The sequence below is a fragment of the Candoia aspera genome, chromosome 12, assembly GCF_035149785.1.
Source record: "Candoia aspera isolate rCanAsp1 chromosome 12, rCanAsp1.hap2, whole genome shotgun sequence".
NCBI lineage: Eukaryota > Metazoa > Chordata > Lepidosauria > Squamata > Boidae > Candoia > Candoia aspera.
This window is the reverse complement of record NC_086164.1, coordinates 5,923,495-5,933,649: the sequence shown is the minus strand read 5'-3', so window position 1 is coordinate 5,933,649 and position 10,155 is coordinate 5,923,495. Positions and strand designations below refer to the sequence as shown.

Here is a 10,155-nt window from a genome sequence, read left to right as displayed (position 1 = left end):
GCCGCTCCTCCCGGGCCAGGACCCATCGCTGAGGAGCCCCTCCTCGTGGTCCCCCCTCGGCTCGCTGGGCCCGCCGGGTCCGGCCGGCGCCCTCCCCGCCTCCGAGGCCGGCCCAGCTCAGCCGATGGCCGGCGGAGGGTGGACGCTGCCCGGCGGGGACTTCCTCTCCCCGCAGCCGCCGGCCTCCCAGCCGGAGCAGCAGCCGCCCCCGCCGCCGGCGCCGCCCCCGCCCCCGGATGCCGCCGACGCCGCGGCGGAGAAGCCGGCCCTGGAGCCGTGGCGCGAGGCGCAGGAGAGCGACCGGCACTGGGCGCTCCGCCGGCAGTTCCTGCTCCGCAACCTGCCCGGCCACCCGGGCGCGGACGCCTTCCAGCGGCTGCTGGCGCTCTCCCACGTCTGGAGCAACCACGTCTTCATGGGGTGCAGGTGAGAGCAGGGCCGCCGTCCCCCTCCGCACGTGAAAACCGAGGCTGGCTGGCGCGCCTGCCTGCCCCTGACCCGGGTCCCGTTCGTTCGGGTCGTCTGCTCGCGCCCGTTTCCTTCCCCTCCCGAGTGGCCTTTTTATCCCGGATTTCTTAAACGGTTGCCCTCTGTACGTCGTTCTTCGCTTTCACCGGTCGATGCCAGTTTGCTAAAACCCAAGAATAAAGATTTGCCCTTAACATTGAAAAGCTCCCTGCCTTGAGAAAGCAGCGGGGGCAGGAAGCCAGGCCTTTGGGGGAACAGGAGGGCTGGGCTGGCGGAGTCTCTTAAGAGCACTTTAAACTTTTTTTGGCTTTCTGTCTGATGGCAAAGGAGGGGAGAGAACCTCACAGCGCAGAGGTTGCAGACCGGTGGAGGCAGGATCGGGTCCTCTTCCCCCTCTTCAGTCGGAAAATAGAGGAGGGAATAGTACAGCGGCTTTCTCCCAGTCCTTTGGGCATCTCCCAACTGCTGCTAAACAGCTGTGATGGAAGGCAGAATATTGCAAAATCTGGGCATCTCCCTTAAGCCACAGAAATCTTTCAGACACCCCATATCCTGGACCCTGTTATTTTACTTCATTGGCTCATTGTTAGCTTGCAGCTGATGGCTTCTGTACGTGGAGTCATGGTTTGCTAAACCATGGTTTATGCATAAACCACAGGGGGTTGAATTCACACCAGATACTAAGACAAGAGAGAACTGCATTGTGGCTTTACCTTGATGGGAGAAACAGATCCTTGTATTTCTTATAAAGTTAATTAAGCTAGCCTGAAGACTCAGGCTGATTGGATTAAAAAAAAAGTTTTTCTTAGGGGTAGACAATCCTCCGCAGATGGATAAATATCAACTCCCAGCATCCTTTCCATTATTGGCTGTGCTTTCTAGAGATGCTGGAAGCCATAGCAATGTCTAGAGCAGGATTTCCCAAATTTTTGAAGTCATGGGACACAGCATATGCTCAGAAAATGCCAGTACCACCCATTCAAACAAACACTCAAACAACCCCTTCTGTTTTTGTCTGTCAGGCCACCAGAATGCACATTTTTTGGCAAATTAGATCAGGCCTGTAGCTAAATTTGTAGACCCCGCCTTATTTCCCCCCCTTTTTAAAGACCTTTTAAAGCTAAAATTTGCTTTGAACATTTTAATCCAAGATTTTATTTACCACTTGAATTACTTTATACCAGAACGTGCTGGTCAGGATATTCTTCAATAGAAATCCAAGCTCTAAGGAGCGAGTGGATCCCCAGCCTTTTGAAATACTCGTCATAAAGTTTATTTACCATTGAGCGGTCCAGTGTGGTATATACAAACACAACAAATACAGCACTAATTCAGTCGTTTTCATTCCCTTTTATCCAAGAAACCAGGTTCTACCAAGACCGAAATAAATTTCTCTGCTAGCCTGAAGACATAAATATGCTGGTATTAAATTTATCAGTTATGGAAAAAATTAAGGGTATTTGAAAAATTACAATTATGTTGTTGACAGTATTGTTATAACTATATGAGCCAGAGGGACTGGACATGTGCCTGATTAGCCCAAGGCGGTGGAAAGACCGTAATGAGAGAAAGCTAACTTGGCAACTTCTTCAACCAAAATTACTTAGCTGTGCAATCCCCAGAAAAGATGCAGCTGCTTTAAGAAGTTGCAGAGAGATGTTGCTTGAGATTCCCCATGTCAGCCAGACCACCTTTTTGGTTCCAGTAGGAAGCGCTCTACAGCCTAGGTCTTTCCACCTGCAGGCAGCATCTCTGTCACTGGTCTAAAAGAGGGTAACTTTACATCTAATCAATCAGTGTCTGCCTTTAACCAACTGATTCATTCTGTCAATTGATGACTTTAATTTTCAACTGTCATTTCAGTATGGAACTGAATGATGTGGATCTGTGTTGTTGCCTTCTCACTACGGAATTGGTTGTTTCCTTTAACTGTATTTTAAATATACTCTTTCCTCCTAGCATCCTTAAACCACATGTAACCTTCTACAAGGCTTTTTCTCAGAAAATAATAATTTATTCCAATTGTTTCTCTCCTTAGCATTTGCTTTTTAAATTGCAAAGATGTTCAGGGTAAATCATTCTGAAAGATTAGAAGGAAAGGGAGTTAGGTGGTCTGCCTATAAAAAGACTTCTATAGTCTTGTGGGAACTTAGGCAAAATACACACACGGAATGGCACAATCAAGTAGGTGGCATTTGTGTACAGGAACATCTGCACAGTGTATGGGCTAGACCTCCCAAGTCCTGATGGGAGATGGTACAGAAAGTCATGGAGAATGACAGGGCTAAGATCCTGTGGGACTTCCAGACCCAGATGGACAGGCAGGTACTGACCAATCAACCAGACATCGTGGTAGTAGACAAGGACCGGAAGACGGTGGTGGTGATAGATGTAGCGGTGTCAAGTTGACAGCAACATCAGGAAGAAGGCCTATGAGAAGCTGGAGAAGTACCAGGGCCTGAAAGAACTTGGATTCATACAGCATGCTAAGCCTTGTGGTTTGTTGGATTTTGGCTTAGCACGCTGTAGAAACTAGCCTCATCGTTTGAAGACCAAGGTTAATGGCTTAGTATTATATGTCTTATTCCAAAAATGATGGTTAAAATAAGCCACAACACAGCACTGTATGAACCCAGCCAATAAATTAGGTACAATTGATGGTGGGGCTGAAGTCATTAATTGGTGATACGTTGAAAAATTCAGTGTAAGCACCAACCCTATATAGAGGTTTCAGAACTTTTAAATTTCATTAACCACATTAATAGCCTATCCAAGGATCCCAGAAAGCTGATGTGAGGCTAAGTTTGGTGTCTTTAGTCAGACACTTGGCCTGGATGGTAAAGCATGTCTTGTTGAAACTCCACCTGCCAAAGGTCATATGGCTGGGCTGGAATTCCAACCCATGTTTTCAAGGCTTATGTTCTTCTCCACTACATCGTAACATGGTTTAAAGGTTAGAGTTCCTAAAGTTGTGTGCCACGTTCCAGAGGGAGTACCAACCTCAAGTTTTTGGCTTTTTCCTCCTTTTTTGTTCTTTGAACCACACATGCTGGAAGATTACATGTGGGAGTCCCTCCAGATACTGCCTCTGAATTGTAATTAGTTGTGTAAGAAAAGAAAGTGACTCAGTTTGGGTAGTCAAATTTATGAAATCAAATTTAAAATAAAATCAAGCTTAGGTTTTGAATAGGCCCTGCACACTTGGGAGTGCAGAGCCCCTGGTACAACATGCCAGCCTCGGAGACAGCTCTGGGTCTGGAAAAGCGGTCCTCCTTTGCTTTGGAAGAAGGTACGCAAGATACGCATTTTGTGCTCCGATGGAAGACTTGCCTATATGGCCTTGTTGAGCCAGAAAGCGGATAAATGCAGTCAAAAGGCTTTCATTAAACGAGCTGTGAGTTGACATTTCCTTTCCTTAACTACAGATATGGCTCCCAAGTTATGGAGAAAGTCCTCCAGATGGCGGAAGGGATCGATGTTGGTGAGATGCCATCCTTCGAGTTGGTGCCTGGCACTAAGGCAGCCAAAAGACCACGGTCCCCACTTGATGACTCTCCCCATAGTGAGTATCTTCATTTGCCTTCTAACGTAGCTACCTCCAGCCTGTCTCCCTCCCAGATTTCGTGGAAGCAACTTAGGCATTGCCGCGTGGGTAATTCAGCTTGTCATGGTTCCAGCAGAGTCCCAGCGAGGATGCTGATGGGAATCACCATCCCAGCATTTCTGGAGGGTACCAGGTTAGCCTGGCTTGTTGTTGTTTATTCGTTCAGTCGCTTCCGACTCTTCGTGACTTCATGGACCAGCCCACACCAGAGCTTCCTGTCGGTCGACAACACCCCCAGCTCCCCCAGGGACGAGTCCATCACCTCTAGAATATCATCCATCCATCTTGCCCTTGGTCAGCCCCTCTTCCTTTTGCCCTCCACTCTCCCTAGCATCAGCGTCTTCTCCAGGGTGTCCTGTCTTCTCATTATGTGGCCAAAGTATTTCAGTTTGGCCTTTAATATCATTCCCTCAAGTGAGCAGTCTGGCCTTATTTCCTGGAGGATGGACTGGTTGGATCTTCTTGCAGTCCAAGGCACTCTCGGAATTTTCCTCCAACACCACAGTTCAAAAGCATCGATCTTCCTTCGCTCAGCCTTCTTTATGGTCCAGCTCTCGCAGCCATATGTTACTACAGGGAACACCATTGCTTTAACTATGCGGGCCTTTGTTGTCAGTGTGATGTCTCTGCTCTTAACTATTTTACTGAGATTTGTCATTGCTCTTCTCCCAAGGATTAAGCGTCTTCTGATTTCCTGACTGCAGTCAGCATCTGCAGTAATCTTGGCACCTAGGAATACAAAGTCTTTCACTGCTTCTACATTTTCTCCCTCTATTTGCCAGTTATCAATGTATATGCAGATCTGCTCTTGGCCCACCTGTAGCCTACTGATGAGACACATCCAGAAAGGAGCAAGAAGAGACAAACGGTGCAAATAAGTTGAGGCTAATAGTTGACTGGGGAGAACAAGAGATTTATTTAATAAAAGCACAGAAACTAAAGGAAACTTCTGTGCAAAATCAGACTTCATAAAAGATGAAGAAGACAAAGAGCTACTGTAGAAAAAAGATATGACTTGGTGTGAGTATACAGGAAAACTTTTTTTAAAAAAAAAAGTCCCCAAATCAGTAATACTTACAGAATAAAAACCAATTTATATCCAGTACCGGAAAAGGACAGTGCTAAAGAATGCTCAAACTACTGAACAGAATAGGGAGCAACTAAACAGTTTGATATTGGGAAAGGAATGTGCCCAGTTTATTTAATTTATATGCAGAATTTATCATAAGAAATAGAAATTGGAATTGACATTGGTGGGAGAGACATCAGATATGCCAAGGTAACACTTTGATGGCTGGTAGCAAGAATTATATAAGGAATCCCTTGTTGAAGGTGAAATGGGGATCTGGTTCTCAGTATTTAAAACCTGAGATTATATCAGCAGACAGTGCCAATCCAGTGGAAATAGGTGAAGTAGAAATAGACTATCTTCTAAGGCTTAAAAGTTCACTAAGAGGGGTGAATTTTATATCATACCCATGATATAAAGAGACCTCTACTACTTGGGAGAAAGACAAAGAGTTGAAGTTCAGAGACATTACAATGACATCCAAGGTATGTCCTGACAGCAACAGAAAAAGGAGCTGGCCAAAGACAAGGTGGCTAGATACCATCATGGTTGACATAAGCAGAAAGTCACAAGAATTCCAAGAAACAGTTACTTACAGACAGTCCTGGTGAAATGATGTCCATCAGGTCATGAAGAGTCAGAAGCCACTGAACAACAAAGCCTACTAAAACCATTGTGAAAGCAGTGGAGGGAACCTTCCTTCCATCTGCAGAGCAACTCTCTGAAACCTTCTGAGAACATAGAAAGCATTTGCTACCCCCTAAAATGCCTCCTTTCCCCCCCACCTTCTTATCCAGAAACACTGCTGTTGCTTCTTGAAACAGCCTTTTAAACATTGCGTATACTAGCCAAGGATGGTTGCGCACACCAATGATATGGGCAAGAACTTGGGCAAATGCAATATATAACATCATATTGTCCTCCAACCACATGGACTTTAATTCCCAGAATTCTTAGCAGTGGCCAGGGTGGCTGTGAGGAATTCTGGGAACTGAAGACTAGAGGGCACTACGTCTCGCCATCAAATTGCATCACGTTGCTTGCTTTCACCAAATTGAAGGGTATTATTTTGAGAATGCTAGCATTTAAAAAAAATAGCCATTTGCAATTGTTTGCTACAGTCAGGTCTCTGAACTGGATATTAATCCAGTCTGCATTTTGAGCAAAGGGTTGATGTTGAGCAGTTGGTCAAACTTTGCCGTTTCTCAAAAAGCAAGGCTTCCTTTTCCAGATGGGCATTTCATCATCCTTAGAGAGGCATTTGATATGAATTGTAGCAGAGAGAGAATGGACGCACAGATGGAGAACTTTAAGATCAGAACTGTAACAAGTATAATTAGGTTCCAGGTGCTCTCTACATAAGTCAGAGTACAATTATAATTGTATTCAGGTTCCACATTTTTAGGGTGAACTCACAATTATAATTCTGAGTTCATATAATTCATATAATTCTGAGTATAATTCCACTCTGCATGGTCCTTAATCTGGAGGTTGAATAGCTAATCAATTTTTCACCCTCGTTGACAAAGAACAGCTCTCTCTTTAACGCTGTAAACTTCTGTTCCATAGGCTGCGAAGCTCCAAGAAAGCAAGTCCCCAAATTCCGTGTCAGGCCTCGCTTTGAGCCAATCCACTTTGTCGCCAGCAACACCCAACAGCAGAGAAAAGAGCGGTCTTCAGAAAACCAAACACAAGACGCCTGTGAGAACATCACTGCCCAGCAAATCCAAACCTATGCTGATCGGGTTTTTAGCAGCTTCAGCGCCCAAGATGGGGACCCCCAGTTTTCAAGTTCAGTAGGGTTAGGCTATGGAAGTAGCCAGGTCAAACCGCCTGAAGCTAAGGGGGTTCCAAAAAGTAAAGAGACTTCTACTGCTGGGGGTACAGTGGCTTCTGAGGCATCTCCTCTTCTCCAAGCCTCTTCCGAAACCTTCCCCAAATCTGTTGTAACAGCCAAGCAGTGTTTCATTAACAAGCTCGTAACGGCAGTCCGCAACAATCTTGCTAACCCTGACTGTAGCGGCGGGTCGGACAAAATTAACTACACGTATCTTTTGACGCGGTCAATCCAGGCTTGCAAGACGAACCCCGAGTATATTTATTCTCCCCTGAAGGACATTTCCCTTGCTGATCTTCCCATGAAGAAGAAACTCCTCAAGGAAGGTTTTGCCTGCGAGGTGAGGTGTCAGAATGTGTATCTGACCACAGGCTACGCGGGCAGCAAAAATGGTTCCAGGGACCGAGCGACCGAGCTGGCAGTGATGCTGCTACAAAAGCCCGTCGAAGTCAAAGTGGCTCAGCGGAAGTTCAAGAGTGCCACACGGGAGGATTTGGTTTTGTGCGAGAGTGGGGCATCTCCTTCTGAGTTCCCACCAGCGCTCAAACCGCTGGATGACTTGAACCCCCCCGTGAAGGACGGTGTGTCGGGGCAGCCAAGTTCTGATCCTCAGCAAGGGCCCAGTTCGGCAAAGCATTGGACTAACTTTGTCCTCACTGAAAATGCCAGTGATGCAATTGGCATTTTGAACAATTCTGCCTCTTTTAACAAAATGACTGTTGAATACAAATACCTGCTGATGCCCAACCGTCTGTGGCGTTGCAGTGTCTATTTGCAGGGCCACCTCTTAGCCGAAGGCTACGGCACCAAGAAAACCAGCAAGCATGCTGCAGCGGATGAAGCCGTAAAAATGTTGCAGAAGACTCAGTCCAACGCAGGGGCCGCCAAAGCCATCCAGGTCCAGAAAGTGGGTGGGGCTGCCCGCAACCCTGCTAAGAAGAAGAACCTGAAGGACCTTGTGGTGTATGAAAACTCCATGAATCCGGTCTGTACTCTGAATGACACCGCTCAGTTCAATAAGATGACGGTGGAATATGTCTTTGAAAGGATGACTGGAATGCGGTGGAAGTGTAAAGTGATGCTTGAGAATGAATTAATCGCCGAAGCGATCGGCGTGAAGAAGACGGTCAAACACGTGGCAGCCGAGGAGGCTGTGAAAGCCCTCAAGAAAACCCAGCCGACCGTGGTCAATAATTTGAAAAAGGGCACCATTGAAGACGTGATTTCCAGGAATGAGATTTGCGGGCGCTCAGCCGAAGAAGCACTGAAGCAGCAGATTAAGGAAGACAACATTGGGAATCAGATTTTAAGGAAAATGGGCTGGACAGGGGGCGGCCTGGGCAAAAGTGGGGAAGGGATCCGGGAGCCCATTGCGGTGAAGGAGCAGTTCAAAAGGGAAGGGCTGGGACTTGATGTTGAAAGAGGGTCACAGATCACCAAAAAAGATATTGAGCAAATCATCCAAAATTACGCTTTCTCGGACAGGAAGATTGATCTGACTTTTTCCACAGAACTCACCAACGATGAGCGAAAGCAGATCCATCAGATAGCTCAAAGATACGGGCTTAAAAGCAAGTCCCACGGCCAGGGCCGCGATCGGTATCTGGTGGTGAGCCGAAAGAGGCGCAAAGAGGACTTGCTAGACCAGCTGAAGCAAGATGGCCAAGTTGGCCATTATGAACTCATAATGCCACAGGAGAAATAGGGCAGAAACCCTCCGTTTCTCCCAAGGAGTCTGGACAGGAACCAGATTTCCATTAAACCGAGCAAAGGCTGTATATTGTTGTGGAAAAATTGATTCGAATGTTTTCCCTGCTCATTTTAATTTCTTGAACTTCACTAGAAAATGTTGCAACTGTCTCCAGAGTTCTGTCCAAATACATGTCGTGCAATCTGGATAACGTTTGTGCCATTTACCTGTTTTAGGAGTCTCTCAGAAGTGGCTTTTTTTTCCTTCACATTTTATTAGTCTGGTAATAGCAGGAACATCTGCTCAGCAGGGAAGGAGAGGGGCCCTCACACCATTTTCTAAAAGGATTCTCTTTTTATTTTGCCTTTTTAAGACAAAAGGGATAAAAGAGAAAGATAGCAGTATAAATATATATATATATATATATATATGTAAAGTTGGTCTTAATAATAAATAGATTTTATTGCTGGGCATGCATGGAAGGGCATGTTTTCTATTTAAAATGTTGCGGGTATAAAGGGACACACTATTTTCAGCATATTCAAATGTGGTATCACTACAGTATTTGACCATTTGGTTTACCTGAACCATGCAAAAACCACGAAACCAGGATGGGATGCAGAAATAGCAAATCCTAAAGATCTTTCTTTCGTTACTATCAAACACCTAGCCCAGTCCTGATTCTCTGTTACATTGGACAGCGTGTCCTTTTTCGCAATTTAACGGTTTAAAACCGTAGCCTTGGTTTCAATTTCAGTGGGGGAAAATTTCAATTGGCCAAAATCAAGGGCTGAGCCTCTGTCACAGGTTCTAGCCCTCCCGATTAAAACTAAGAAAGGGAAGTCCAGGGGACATAGCTTGCGAGTGCCGTGTTGTTGGGGTATATGGATGAACAAGGGAGTCTCTCACCTCTGTAGCATCAGAATTAACATAAATTAGCAAAGGCGGCCTTGCCTGATTCGTGCAATTCCCAGCAGGTCCATCATCTGTAATATGAGGTGGGGGCTTCGACATTTCAAAATAAGGCAATACATTATTGGATTTCCATCAAGAGTTAAGATTTAACTTTAGAGGAGGAGGGAGCATTTCTTGTACCCTGTCAAGCTGTTTTTTTTTTATGGGAATGGATAGAGTTCCATTTATTTTGCTATGACGCCTCTACATATTCTTACTCTGTTTCCTTTGTGTAAATGTGCTTGTATATTTCACCGGGAGATCAGCAAGTAAAAGGTTCTCTCGCTGAAGTAGCATGTTGTGATTTGCGTGCAGTATTACTAATCCTCTTTGCAGGCTTTTGCTTCCAGCTGCAGGAGCCTTTGAAGGATATCAAGACTCGTTTTCCCATTTCACCCTGTCCTCTTTCCATTGTTTCACTGTTTTATCCCATTGTATATAGCCTTGTGAGGCTGGAAAGGATACGCCCAACAAAGAATTTTTAGTGAATAAAAATGGATTGATTTGTATTCTGAAGGAGATACAAAACAGTT

At 45.6% G+C, this 10,155-nt stretch overlaps 1 protein-coding gene across 1 annotated transcript; it reads left to right on the top strand.

Annotated features, from left to right (window-relative positions):
• On the top strand, nucleotides 1–9,335 carry NKRF (NFKB repressing factor). Its single transcript, XM_063313428.1, has 3 exons — nucleotides 1–426; nucleotides 3,894–4,030; nucleotides 6,711–9,335. The coding sequence occupies exons 1-3, from the start codon at nucleotides 125–127 to the stop codon at nucleotides 8,681–8,683; spliced, it is 2,412 nt and encodes an 803-aa protein (XP_063169498.1). The 5' UTR covers nucleotides 1–124; the 3' UTR covers nucleotides 8,684–9,335.
• Nucleotides 9,336–10,155: the final 820 nt, after the last annotated feature.

Excerpts from the sequence above, each read along its gene's own strand:
- NKRF (XM_063313428.1), top strand. The coding sequence starts at position 125 with ATGGCCGGCGGAGGGTGGACGCTGCCCGGCGGGGACTTCCTCTCCCCG. Across the intron at positions 427-3,893 it reads CACGTCTTCATGGGGTGCAG|ATATGGCTCCCAAGTTATGG; the intron begins GTGAGAGCAGGG and ends CCTTAACTACAG. Across the intron at positions 4,031-6,710 it reads ACTTGATGACTCTCCCCATA|GCTGCGAAGCTCCAAGAAAG; the intron begins GTGAGTATCTTC and ends TCTGTTCCATAG.